Consider the following 14,862-nt stretch of genomic DNA (forward strand, 5'->3'; position numbering starts at 1 on the left):
AGTTTCGGCTCCAAAAACTACTTGAAAAAACTGATGATGCAATTTTACCACACATTGTAGGACCAAACTTTATTGAGAAAATATGGTAAAAGTATTGGTGGCTCTTGCCAGTTCTTTTAACCTTAGGACTCGTGGACCTATTCAGTAGTGTCTTTTGTGCTGTTTGTGTTCGGCTTTAATGGTTTCTTGTGTAGATGAGGAGATCTCAGCAGTTGATGTTATTCGGTAATTGCATTTCCCCTGTCTTTCAATCAGTAGAACCTTGTAGAAGTCAAGGTCAGGTCCTCTTTGTTCTCTCCCTTCCTGTTTTATGTTGCAGAGTTATATATTTATTCATTCATGATGAGGGAAAAACTTCCCCAAAGAGAATTATGTCTAACAAATGTTATATTTACCTAACAGAAAATAATTCTTCCTCTGTCTGCTAATAAATCCCATGCTGAAATGAATATGAAAGTCAATTACAAGCATGAAGAGAAATAGACTCGCTCGCTCGCGAGGAGAATACATTCTCAATTATCCTAATTATTTACCATTGTCAGAGACTTGGAAAAAAAAATATTTTGCTAGAAGAGAAAAATATGAATCTTAACTCTTCCATGTCATTTGCTAGAGGGGACGATGACACATCACTGGAATGAGCTGATGATATCACTCCAGACCGATAAGGTATAAAAGTTACTCGATATTAAACACATAGCACTAGAAAAAAGTATTTGTATGATAGGGAAATAAAAGAGACTCCTTATGTTTAAAGGAAAAGTGGCTAGGATATAATAGAGAAGAGTTATTGATCGAGCTATAATTAAGGATTTTATTTCCAAAATGCATCAGATGTTTGAGGATCTATGTTCAATGGTTTAAAGAGGACACAATAAACACAGAAGAAATGGAGTGCCTGCTTTTTCTTGCCTTTTAAAGAGAAGCGTTATTGCCCTAAACTGGGCAGTCCCACATTGGAACCTAATTCTGTAAGCTCCATTGAAAATATGGAATCGCTCGCCAATGCATAAAAGGTCTTTCCACCCAAAAATACCGACCACGTTTCTAGGGGGTTTCGTTTGGACAACGTGGCTTTGTATTAAGTGTGATTTGCCGCCTAAGCCATAGAATTATTCATTATTTGCCAAGACATTTTATACTTTTCAGATGTAATCACAGAGACTCGTCAAGATGTCAGCCATGGCAATGGTTTACAATTTCACAACATATTGTAGGTACCTCCAAGAGATACTTGGGGAGATTTATTAAGACTGGTGTACTTACGTTGTGACTTACATGCAGCCGTAAAAGTTGCTCGGTAATCACAAGAATTATGTTTTGGTCTTTTCCCTCGTAGAATAACATTGAGTTATGGTAATTTTATCAAATCACTGCTGCTTTGGGGCAACCAAATTTCAACATGGTGACCTAAAATTAACACAGTTGTTAGGAGAATAGGCCCCCGATATCGGTGGAGAGGAGGATCCGGTCTGTCTGGTTTTGGACTGACGATCCTTTTGTTCTATGGCAGATAAAAGAGTCTGGCAGTGGCTCTATCATCAGCCGAGTGCTCCTGTGTTTGGACGAATCAGGAGCTGGTCATTTGGCTATCTATTGTTTATGGGGGTCTATAGGTTGGATTCACATTGTTTTTTTCTGCTACATTTATCGTACACTTAGTGAGAGCTCTTGATGTATATTGTAAAGGGTGATGTACGCTGTATTGCTACAAAGGGCTAATCAGTCATATCTAAGGTTTCCTTTTTGATATGGCTTCATAAAAGCCGTTTGTGGCCGAAACGTCGCAATTTTCTCGATGTGCTGTAATTAATAAAGAAGTTTATTGAGGGAGATATCCGAAGCCTTGGATACTTTTTACTCTGGGTGAATCAATCAGAAGGAGGCCTAAAGAGGTTCCTCTTCACCTCCATCCAGCTGATATACAGTACAGACCAAAAGTTTGGACACACCTTCTCATTTAAAGATTTTTCTGTATTTTCATGACTGAAAATTGTACATTCACACTGAACGCATCAAAACTATGAATTAACACATCTGGAATTATATACTTAACAAAAAAGTGTGAAACAACTGAAAATATGTCTTATATTCTAGGTTCTTCAAAGTAGCCACCTTTTGCTTTGATGACTGCTTTGCACATGTGGCACCCCAGGGGTCTGGTTTCCACAGTAATGTAATGTTATGTCTGAGAGCAGGTGGGAGGTCCTTTGGTCAGGGATCCTGTGCATGCCACACCTCCTGCCCAGTCTTGGGAGGGGAAGAACTTCCCCTATATAAACCCGGGGCTGAGGCAGGGTTAGGAGTCTAGGAGAGTAGAGACGAGAAACAGTCATAGGAAGAAACAGCAGAAGCTCAGTGGGAGCAATACTACTACGAGTCAGGGGCTGGCAGCTGCAGAGCTCGCCCTGACTGAGAAGCTTTCTTACCGGACCCGGCGTCCGAGGCTGTGGGGACTAACTCTTACCCAGCAGCAGAAGCCGACCGGCAGGGGATTTCAGGTCCTCAGGCCCAGAAACCCGAAGGCAAGGTCACACGCGTGGGACCAGCACCGCCATCGTGGAGCGGAAGCCATTAGAAGGCCCCGAGTCACCGGCCATATGGGTGAGCACCACACGGCACACTCAGGGACGTGGGCTACTTATATCCGCTTCTAGCAAGGTAGCCAGAAGAGTGCAGTCAGTTTGGGAGGCCTACAACTCCGCCTGGCCAGGGGAGATCCCATCTGCTCAAGGACTGACCAGGCCCCGTTCGCTAGCAAGTACTCCGGGAGGGTCTATCGTTGTTACCAGTAAAGACCCTGAATTACACCGCACCGTCTCTGAGTGGTTCCTGCTACCCCCACCTTCCACGTCGGCTGCCCTGAGGCCATACCCCTCCCGTTGGGGGTTATACTATCACGCTGCACAATTCTACACCGGCCTCAGCGGTCTGCCCTGCAGCGGCAGCTCCATAGCTGCAAATCAATGGGTGGCGTAGTCGACACTCAAATAACACCTATCAAGACTGCCACACACTGAGTTTGACTCCCTGGGCACGGACCGGGTCCCCGCCACTCGGAGACTACAACCCTCATCTGATCCGGTTCCGGGTAAGCCCCCGTGCGCGAGACGCGCGACACAGCAGGCCCAGGGGCGCGTCAACTTTGGCGTAGTCGGCAGGATTTCGTGCCCGCAACCACCGGGTACTGCGTGCCTGAAAAGCAAAGACTGTTCAAACTTACCAGTAGTGAGGTTTCCCGCCATCCGGCGCCATCTTCTGCCTTCTTCCCGCCATCCGCGAAGTTTTCCCGCCATCCGGCGCCATCTTCGGCCTTCTTCCCGCCATCCGTGGAGTTTTCCCGCCATTGGACGCCATCTTGAGGACGCCGCGCGGGAAGAAGAGGGGCGTGGACTCCGAAAGCGCGCGAGAACTGAAGCCCCGCCTCACGTCCGGACGTTGCGTAAGGTCCTGGAAGGAGCCCAGCAGACGCCGACGTCACCGGAGCGCGACGGAAGGTCCTCAACCCTGACGATCTACTGCGAAGCCGCGGTCTACGGAACAGGATCATCGCAAGGTAGGCCACGGTCCACTAGGGGGAGGAAGATGTCGGATGCGGAGGAGAGCTTCACTGCCTCAACCCCCGCCAGCGCCACCGCTGCTGCAGTTATGCCCTTCACCATGCCCTATATCCCGGGAGCAGCTTGGCTACCCCAGTACTCAGGGGAGTCACATACCCTGCATGACTTTAGAGAAAAGCTGCATAGCCTCTTCCAGGTGTACCCCCTCACAGAAGAGCAAAAAGTGAGCATTCTGGTGGCCCAACTAACCGGGGCAGCCAAAAGGGAAGTAAAATCCTGGCCACCTGGGAGGAAGACTGTCGCAGGGATACTAACCCGGCTGAAGGATACCTTTGATACCCGCACCTCAGCCGAGATTAAGCTTAGATTCTACGGGTGCCAGCAGCGAGCGCATGAGAGTATAAGGGACTATGCACTAAACCTACAGGAGGCCCTGAGGGCCATTAAGCAGACCGACCCTGATGGAGTGGGAAACGAGGACAGGCTGTTGACCGAACAATTTATAGAGGGACTATAATGTAATGCCCACCGAACCCAGTTGCGGGCGATGGCCTTACAGGATCCCCATCTGGGCTTTGCACAGTTCAAGGACAGAGCCATCCGGGTGCTCCGAGAACCGGCACCGGGTGGCGTTGTGACCCACAGGCGCCCAGCTATCCCTTACCACCAGGAGGCGGCGCCCTTGTCGGCAGGGCCTGTGGGAGCTGATGCGCAGGCTTGGGACAATGACCCGGCTCCAGACCTACACCATCAGGTCCAAGAGCTAGCTAAGAGCGTTGCCGCGCTAACCCGAACTGTGCAGTCTTTACAGGTTTCCACCCCAGGGAAGATCCAGCTGGCATCTGAACCGGAGGACATCCCGTGGCGTCGACCAAGGAGGACCCCACCGGCCAGAGGAAGACCCAGTGATCGATACAGCGAAGACGGACGACCCATCTGCCGCCGCTGCAATCAACCCGGACATATGGCAAGGTACTGTTCTTTAAACGGGCACAACCTGGGGTAGAGGGCCAACCCCCAGGAAAAAGATCACCAGGCCCATCGAACTGGCGCGACAGATATGTGGGAGGACGTCCAGTCTTGCCTGTGGTACTGGATGGCATTCCCATGAGTGCCCTACTGGACACCGGGTCACAGGTCACCACCATCCCGTACGTTCTCTTTAAGCAGTACTGGAATGACTCGGATATAACCCGCTACCCTGACGACGACTTGAGTATCATCGCCAGCAATGGTCAGCCCGTGCCACAGATCGGATTTAAAGAGGCGACCATTAAAATTGGTAGAGTCGAACTGGCAGCACAGGGACTGATTATTGTAGACATTGACAAACACGAGAGTCACCCAAAGATAACGCTAGGAACTAATGTAATTGAAAATTGTCTTGCAGAGGTGATTTTCCTTTTACAACAGGTTGCCAAGAACGCCAGCTCCGGCGAGCAGCGAGTGCTCCAGAAAGAGATCCGGGCACTGATGCGACGGCAACAGGTGGAACTCTCCGGCGGTGAGATTGGTAGCGTAAGAATGTGTGACCCTTTCCCTATTGCCATGCCCCCAAAAAGTGAAATGATGATTTGGTGCCGGGCAGCTATTGGTCCGAGAGGTAGGGATTACCAGGCAATGGTAGAACCAGTTTACTCAGACAGTAGGCCCACCATTTTGACAGCACGGGGGGTGGTTAATGTACGCCATGGGAGGGTGCCCGTTCGCCTAATAAATATCGGGAAGAGGGAAGTATACCTACCCCGGTATGCCACGCTAGCCAAATTATATACCATCAACCAAAACTCTATACAGTCTGTGGAACCCTTGCCTCCATCTCACCCGGAGGAAGGTAACGGCTCTAAGAAAGTAATGGAGGATTGGTGTCAGCAACTACACTTGGGAACTGACTCCACTCCCTCCCACCAGAAACAGGGAGTCTACCAGGTGGTTCAAGAGTATGAGAGAGTGTTTAGTAAACACCCGTTAGACTTCGGGCGAGTTAAGGGGGTAGAACACCGCATCCCCACGGGAGATCATCCTCCCATAAAAGAGAGGTATCGACCCGTACCCCCTGCACATTACCAACACGCCAAGGGGATGCTTAGAGACATGAAGGAGGCTGGGGTAATCCGGGATATCTGTAGCCCTTGGGCAGCCCCACTAGTTTTAGTCAAAAAGAAAGACAACACTATGAGGATGTGTGTAGATTACCGGAAAATCAATCGTATCACACACAAGGATGCGTACCCTTTACCAAGGATAGAGGAGTCTTTGGCTGCTTTAAGATCTGCTAACTTCTTCTCTACCTTGGATCTCACTAGCGGGTACTGGCAGGTTCCTGTAGCAGAGGCGGACCGGGAGAAGACCGCATTCACCACCCCGATGGGACTTAGCGAGTTTACCTGTATGCCGTTTGGACTTTGTAACGCACCCGGAACCTTCCAACGACTAATGGAGTGTTGTCTGGGCCACAGAAACTTCGAGACGGTCCTGTTGTACCTGGACGATGTCATCGTATATTCCAAGACGTATGAGGACCACCTGAAACACCTGGCGGAAGTGTTCGAAGCTCTGGCGAGTTACGGCCTAAAGGTGAAACCCTCCAAGTGTCACCTCCTGAAACCAAAGGTGCAGTACCTGGGACACGTGGTGAGCGCTGACGGAGTGGCTCCCGACCCTGATAAGATCACCGCAATTAAGGAATGGCCAAGCCCCTCCAGCGTAAAAGAAGTGCGGCAATTCCTCGGGTTGGTAGGCTACTACCGAAGGTTTATTCCCGGTTTCACCAAAAAGGCAGCACCTATGCAGGACCTCCTGATAGGCCAGTCCCGGAAGGCCAAGAACCAGAAGCCGCCCTTCAAATGGGAGGAGCTGGAAGAAGAGTCCTTCCGCCAGCTGAAGATGGCCCTCACGGGGGACAAAATCCTGGCGTACCCGGATTATAGCCAGCCCTTTATCCTCTACACCGACGCCAGTAACATCGGGCTAGGAGCCGTACTGTCCCAGATCCAGCAGGGGAAGGAACGAGTAATCGCCTACGCCAGCCGAAAGCTGCGACCCACCGAAAGGAACCCCGAGAATTACAGCTCATTTAAGCTAGAGTTCCTGGCCGTAGTATGGGCAGTCACCGAGCGCTTTAAGCATTACCTCGCTTCTTCCCGGTTCACCGTGTACACGGATAACAACCCGTTGACACACCTGGACACGGCAAGACTCGGTGCCCTGGAACAGAGGTGGATGGCCCGTCTGTCCAACTACGAGTTCACAATCAAATACCGGGCCGGACGCTCCAATACCAACGCGGACGCCCTGTCCAGGATGCCCAACCTGCCGGACGAAGGAGAAGATCCGGAGGAAGCCAAACAACTATGGGCAGAGAAGAGTCGACTGTTCCTTTACAAGGGGAAGTTGTGCCGCAGAATGGTTAACTCCCGGACGCATGAACTACTCTGGCAAGTAGTGGTGCCACGAAGAGACGCAGCCATGGTGATGGAGGCATACCACGACGGAGCTGGACACTTCGGGTGGAAGAAGCTGGAGTTCCTGCTGCGCGAGCGATTCCACTGGGTAGGCATGAGGGGAACCATTGAGAAGTGGTGCAGAGACTGTGGCCCGTGCAACCTGAGAAGGAAGGACCGTGCCAGCCAGAAGACTCCCCTGCAGTCCATCGTCACCTGGCAACCGTTGGAACTGGTAGCCATGGATCATGTAAAACTGACCCCAAGCAGAAGTGGCTACGTCTACGCGTTAACCATCGTGGATCATTACTCCCGGTTCTTGGTTGTCGTCCCCGTCAAGGACTTAACGGCTCAAACAGCAGCTAGAGCCTTCCAGCAGCACTTCTGCCGTCCACACGGGTACCCGGACCAAGTGCTGACGGACCAGGGACCTGCCTTTGAAGCGGAGGTCTTCCAGGAATTCTGCAATCTGTATGGCTGCCGGAAGATAAGGACGACACCCTACCATCCGCAAACTAATGGACTTTGTGAGAAAATGAACCAGGTGGTAATGGATCTTCTAAAAACGTTGCCCCTGGAAGAACGCAGTCTGTGGCCTGAGAAGTTGCCCGATCTGGTGGACCTATACAACCACATCCCGGTAGGTTCCACCAACTGTACCCCGGCTTACCTAATGAGGGCAAGACCTGGTAAGTTACCTGTTGACCAGGAAATGGGAGTCCTGACACCCGAGGACACTTCACCAGAAGCAGACTGGGACACAGAGAGGCAGCAGCAGTACCGGAGAGTACAGGAGAGCGTGGAGCGAAGTCTCTGTCAGGCTAGGAAAAGACAAGAGAAAACTTACAACCAGTATGCTCCCGCTGTTCCCCTGGTACCCGGAGAGCAGGTCTTGAAGAGGAAGAGACGGCTCCACAAGTTGGACGACCAGTGGGAGAAGGACCCGTACACCGTACTGCCCTCAAGCCACGAGAACCCGAAGGTTTGTACCATCAGTAAAGACAGAGGGGAAACCACAGCCATTGTATCCCGGGACCACCTGAAGAAGTGTCCCGAACAACTGAGGAACCCTGAAGAGGAACAAGAAGACCATCGACCCGTAGAGGAAAGGGAAGATATGGTTAGTACTGTGCTCGGGGACTTCCCTCGGTCTTGGACTCAAGTCAATGGTGCAGTTGTGGTACCCGTACTCACCTTCCTCCAACCAGCATCCCAAGCACCTATGGAGCAACAGGTAGAGCTGGAAGAACAGCCGGTCCAGGAGGCAGAAGACCCCACACCCGCAGACCAGGAGGATCAACCCTCTGCTTGCAGTGAGCCTGCCATATCCCTAGTGAGCCAAAGAGCCGGTAGACAGCTGCCCAGTTTACCCTTGACAGCTCCTACACCCTGTAGTTCAGGGCTAGACAGTCAGCTCCGTAGGTCCACTAGGGCCACTAGAGGCCAGTTACCCGCACGTTGGAGGATTTGAAGTGTATAAATTGTTTTATTTATGTTTACCTGTGTATTGTTGCTTGTGTATAATTTTGTGTTTCTAGTTATTTGTAGGAGTCCTTGGTAGATTTACCGGGAATCCTTTGTACATAGTTGGAGCGTAACCCAGGACGGACTAAAGACTGTTAAGGACTCGGGGCAGGACAAACCCCTACCTGGTTACGTCTCCCTGTTTTGGTGAAATGGACACCTTGCTTTTCTTCAAAGACTGCACCCGGTTACGGACATGCCGTGACCACCTTTATGTGTTTCTTCTTATTGTACTATTATTGTTGTTATATCTTGTTATGTTTTTCTAAAATATGTTTAGTCCCGGAGTACTAAATTTCACTAGGGGGGAATGTGGCACCCCAGGGGTCTGGTTTCCACAGTAATGTAATGTTATGTCTGAGAGCAGGTGGGATCCTGTGCATGCCACACCTCCTGCCCAGTCTTGGGAGGGGAAGAACTTCCCCTATATAAACCCGGGGCTGAGGCAGGGTTAGGAGTCTAGGAGAGTAGAGACGAGAAACAGTCATAGGAAGAAACAGCAGAAGCTCAGTGGGAGCAATACTACTACGAGTCAGGGGCTGGCAGCTGCAGAGCTCGCCCTGACTGAGAAGCTTTCTTACCGGACCCGGCGTCCGAGGCTGTGGGGACTAACTCTTACCCAGCAGCAGAAGCCGACCGGCAGGGGATTTCAGGTCCTCAGGCCCAGAAACCCGAAGGCAAGGTCACACGCGTGGGACCAGCACCGCCATCGTGGAGCGGAAGCCATTAGAAGGCCCCGAGTCACCGGCCATACGGGTGAGCACCACACGGCACACTCAGGGACGTGGGCTACTTATATCCGCTTCTAGCAAGGTAGCCAGAAGAGTGCAGTCAGTTTGGGAGGCCTACAACTCCGCCTGGCCAGGGGAGATCCCATCTGCTCAAGGACTGACCAGGCCCCGTTCGCTAGCAAGTACTCCGGGAGGGTCTATCGTTGTTACCAGTAAAGACCCTGAATTACACCGCACCGTCTCTTAGTGGTTCCTGCTACCCCCACCTTCCACGTCGGCTGCCCTGAGGCCATACCCCTCCCGTTGGGGGTTATACTATCACGCTGCACAATTCTACACCGGCCTCAGCGGTCTGCCCTGCAGCGGCAGCTCCATAGCTGCAAATCAACGGGTGGCGTAGTCGACACTCAAATAACACCTATCAAGACTGCCACACACTGAGTTTGACTCCCTGGGCACGGACCGGGTCCCCGCCACTCGGAGACTACAACCCTCATCTGATCCGGTTCCGGGTAAGCCCCCGTGCACGAGACGCTGCGCGACACAGCAGGCCCAGGGGCGCGTCACACACTCTTGGCATTCTCTTGAGGAGCTTCAAGAGGTAGTCACCGGAAATGGTTTTCACTTCACAGGTGTGCCGTGTCAGGTTTAATAAGTGGGATTTCTTGCCTTATAAATGGGGTTGGAACCATCAGTTGTGTTGTGCAGAAGTCTGGTGGATACACAGCTGATAGTCCTACTGAATAGACTGTTAGAATTTGTGTTATGGTAAGAAAAAAGCAGCTAAGTAAAGAAAAACGAGTGGCCATCATTACTTTAAGAAATGAAGGTCAGTCAGTGCGAAAAATTGGGAAAACTTTGAAAGTGTCCCCAAGTACAGTTGCAAAAACCATCAAGCGCTATAAAGAAACTGGCTCACATGAGGACCGCCCCAGGAAAGGAAGACCAAGAGTCACCTCTGCTTCTGAGGATAAGTTTATCTGAGTCACCAGCCTCAGAAATCGCAGGTTAACAGCAGCTCAGATTAGAGACCAGGTCAATGCCACACAGAGTTCTAGCAGCAGACACATCTCTTCAACAACTGTTAAGAGGAGACTTTGTGCAGCAGGCCTTCATGGTAAAATAGCTGCTAGGAAACCACTGCTAAGGACAGGCAACAAGCAGAAGAGACTTGTTTGGGCTAAAGAACACAAGGAATGGACATTAGACCAGTGGAAATCTGCGCTTTGGTCTGATGAGTCCAAATTTGAGATCTTTGGTTCCAACCACCGTGTCTTTGTGCGACGCAGAAAAGGTGAACGGATGGACTCTACATGCCTGGTTCCCACCGTGAAGCATGGAGGAGGAGGTGTGATGGTGTGGGAGTGCTTTGCTGGTGACACTGTTGGGGATTTATTCAAAATTGAAGGCATACTGAACCGGCATGGCTACCACAGCATCTTGCAGTGGCATGCTATTCCATCCAGTTTGCGTTTAGTTGGACCATCATTTATTTTTCAACAGGACAATGACCCCAAACACACCCCCAGGCTGTGTAAGGGCTATTTGACCAAGAAGGAGAGTGATGGGGTGCTACGCCAGATGACCTGGCCTCCACAGTCACCAGACCTGAACCCAATCGAGATAGTTTGGGGTGAGCTGGACTGCAGAGTGAAGGCAAAAGGGCCAACAAGTCCTAAGCATTTCTGGGAACTCCTTCAAGATTGTTGGAAGACCATTTCCAGTGACTACCTCTTGAAGCTCATCAAGAGAATGCCAAGTGTGTGCATAGCAGTCATCAAAGCAAAAGGTGGCTACTTTGAAGAACCTAGAATATAAGACATATTTTCAGTTGTTTCACACTTTTTTGTTAACTATATAATTCCACATGTGTTAATTCATAGTTTTGATGCCTTCAGTGTGAATGTACAATTTTCATAGTCATGAAAATACAGAAAAATCTTTAAATGAGAAGGTGTGTCCAAACTTTTGGTCTGTACTGTATGTCAATATACAGCAAAAAATAAAGTATGTAATAGCACACCAGACTATACTATTTTGTGCACAGGATCATGTAAAAAAACGTACCCTTTAAATGGTACCATGATATGGGTGACGGATGCCACTGGATGGAATTCATCACAGGCAACTGTTTAATGGATACATCATGTTTTCAATAGCCTATTGTGAATATCCGTTAAATGAATTCTATTATAATCTATAAGTAATAATGCCGGTGATGGATGTCTAAAGCTGCCTTACATATGAGATAGCTGTCGGCAGACAGCTATCTCTCCTGACTCCCCCGTACACATGACTGCTTCACAGTTTTACAACCCCTGGCAAAAATTATGGAATCACCGGGCTCGGAGGATGTTCATTCAGTTGTTTAATGTTGTTGAAAAAAAGCAGATCACAGACATGGCACAAAACTAAATTCATTTCCAATGGCAACTTTATGGCTTTAAAAAACACTAAAAGAAATCAAGATTAAAAATGTGGTACTCAGTAAGGGTAATTTTTTTCAGACCAAGCAGAGGGAAAAAATTATGGAATCATTCAATTCTGAGGAAAAAATTATGGACTCACCCTGTAAATTTTCATTTCCAAAACTAACACCTGCATCAAATTAGATCTGCTCATTAGTCTGCATCTAAAAAGGAGTGATCACACCTTGGAGAGCTGTTGCACCAACTGGACTGACATGAATCATGGCTCCAACACGAGAGATGTCCATTGAAACAAAGGAGAGGATTATCAAACTCTTAAAAGAAGGTAAATCATCATTAAATGTTGCAAAAGATGTTGGTTGTTCACAGTCAGCTATGTCTAAAATCTGGACCAAATACAAACAGCATGGGAAGGTTGTTAAAGGCAAACAAACTGGTAGACTAAGGAAGACATCAAAGCGTCAAGACCGGAAACTTAAAGCAATATGTCTCCAAAACAGGAAATGCACAACAAAACAAATGAGGAACAAATGGGAGAAAATTGGAGTCAAAGTCTGTGACCGAACTGTAAGAAACCGCCTAAAGGAAATGGGATTTACATACAGAAAAGCTAGACATAAGCCATCATTAACACCTAAACAGAAAAAAACAAGATTACAATGGGCTAAGGAAAAGCAATCGTGGACTGTGGATGACTGGATGAAAGTCATATTCAGTTATGAATCGCGAATCTGCATTGGGCAAGGTGATGATGCTGGAACTTTTATTTGGTGCCGTTCCAATGAGATTTATAAAGATGACTGCATGACGAGAACATGCAAATTTCCACAGTCATTGATGATATGGGGCTGCATGTCAGGTAAAGGCACTGGGGAGATGGCTGTCATTGCATCTTCAATAAATGCCCAAGTTTTCTTATCCCATTAATTGAAAGGATGTTTGGGGATGATGACATCATTTTTCAAGATGATACTGCATCCTGCCATAGAGCAAAAACTGTGAAAACATGCCTTGAAAGAAGACACATAAGGTCAATGTCATGGCCTGCAAATAGTCCGGATCTCAATCCAATTGAAAATCTTTGGTGGAAGTTGAAGAAAATGGTCCATGACAAGGCTCCCACCTGCAAAGCTGATCTGGCAACAGCAATATGAGAAAGTTGGAGCCAGATTGATGAAGAGTACTGTTTGTCACTCATTAAGTCCATGCTTCAGAGACTGCAAGCTGTTATTAAAGTTAGAGGTGGTGCAACAAAATACTAGTGATGTATTGGAGTGTTCTTTTGTGTGTTTGCTTTTCATGATTCCATAATTTTTTCCTCAGAATTGAGTGATTCCATAATTTTTTCCCTCTGCTTGGTCTGAAAAAAATTACCCTTAATGAGTACCACATTTTTTGTCTTGATTTCTTTTAGTGTTACTTAAAGCCCCAAAGCTGTCGTTTGAAATGACTTTAGTTTTGTGCCATGTCTGTGATCTGCTTTTTTTCAACAACATTAAACAACTGAATGAACATCCTCCGAGCCTGGAGATTCCATAATTTTTGCCAGGGGTTGTAAAACTAATCCTATTCCTGTGTTTTCTTTCTGAATATCCAGGGGCAATTATGAGCGCCCCCATCAGCCATGACAAGGTGAGTTTTCTTTGATGGGACCCTAAATCTAATATTAGTCAAACATGCCTCTCCTGGACTTAAAGACTACAAATTTAAAGAGCAGGTAGGATCCAACATAAATTAAAAACAATGAAAAAATGTTGTTTGCAAAGAAAAATTGTAGGTAAAAAACAATAGGAGAGCTGTCTACTCCTCTAACGAGAACTTTTATGCAAGCAGCACAGGACTGTCTACCCAACCCCATAACACTTCTTTTGTATGGAGTTGAGAGGACATGAGCCAAATGAAAGAGGCCACATACTGAAGACATTGATTATAATTAGTGCAGATCCTGGTGTGATCTGCAACAGACAAGTAAATATCTTACCTTGTCCTTGTCTACCTTCTTTTTTCCTATGCAAGACAACCTAGTTCATGATATTTCCCAGCCCTAATATTAGCCACATTGATGGTTTAATATACATACTGTCAGATACGGTGCTCTCCTCGAAGGCAGGGTTATCAAATCCCTGGTCATCTGACCACAAAGGCAGCACAGTTGGGGTGATGTTTCTTTCCAGCAGTGCGGGTCCAGTTCCTTTGTCTACATCCGGAGAAACAGCAGCTGGATGATCAATCACACCGGGGCCATTTTCTCCTTCAATCTCTATTTGCAGCTTGCTGGCTCTTCTCTGGTCCAATACTTGTCTTCTGTGTGATGCTCCTGGACATCTAGAAAACATATGATAGGCTTTAATAGTTACCTATGCGTATCTTTATCAATCTACTTTATTTGGTTTGTTACATTCAAGAGAAGCACACAGTGAGGTGTTTCCCAGGACAAACACAATTTTTCCCCAGTAAACCCCATTGGGTAGAAACATGTTGAGCAAACAACTTAACAATTCCATTGGCATATATAAAGGAGAGGGGGCTCCATAGCAAAGTGAGACCCCTACCATGGTTTTTCCACCAGAGCAGAAGTGTTTGGCTTATGTTTCCTTCATCCCCTTGCAGTTCCTGTGGACTAACCAAGGCTTAGTCTCAGCTCCTCAAGGGCAGCAGCATGTAGGATGTACAAACTTCACACCGGCAAAATTATCCAGATCAAAGCTTTCAAGGTAAAGAATTACCAACAATTACAAGTCTCCAAGACAAATACGTTTCTGGGAGAAATAGACTTAAGAAGAATGAGATGGAAATAACATACTTTTAGTACATTTATCTCATTTTCTGCTTTGTCGGAATCTATATTTTTATTCTCCGTTCTGTACACATCAATCCTCAGATAATCCGCACCTCCGCTTATCCTGAGGATAAAATAAAAAATGAGCGAGCACAGCTTACACAGATCTTCAGATATGACCCGTAACCTTTCTTTTATACAAATCCTGCAGATTCTCCCAGCATAAGCTTAAAATACTTCTTTCAGAATTCTTAATGGGGAACTAAGTTATATTAAATATGTGCGAAGAATAAAAGGGAATTTTTCTAACATTGCTATGAGGAAATAGAAGTTCCTCTACTTTAATGGTATATTTACATAACTAGGGGCGTATATTGAAATCCGGGAGCCCCATAG

The 14,862-nt window shown here is 47.7% G+C and overlaps 1 protein-coding gene across 1 annotated transcript in view; it reads right to left on the minus strand.

Annotated features, from left to right (window-relative positions):
* LNX2 (ligand of numb-protein X 2) overlaps positions 1-14,862 on the minus strand; it is a 188,595-nt gene that overhangs the window by 53,801 nt on the left and 119,932 nt on the right. Inside the window, exon 3 of the mRNA XM_073662469.1 lies at positions 13,768-14,012. Within this exon, the coding sequence (XP_073518570.1) occupies positions 13,768-14,012 (245 nt within the window). The remainder of the gene's footprint in view (positions 1-13,767; positions 14,013-14,862) is intronic.

Source organism: Phyllobates terribilis, unplaced genomic scaffold (genome assembly GCF_046119375.1).
Source record: "Phyllobates terribilis strain yellow unplaced genomic scaffold, ASM4611937v1 Scaffold_2__4_contigs__length_985480577, whole genome shotgun sequence".
Lineage (NCBI taxonomy): Eukaryota > Metazoa > Chordata > Amphibia > Anura > Dendrobatidae > Phyllobates > Phyllobates terribilis.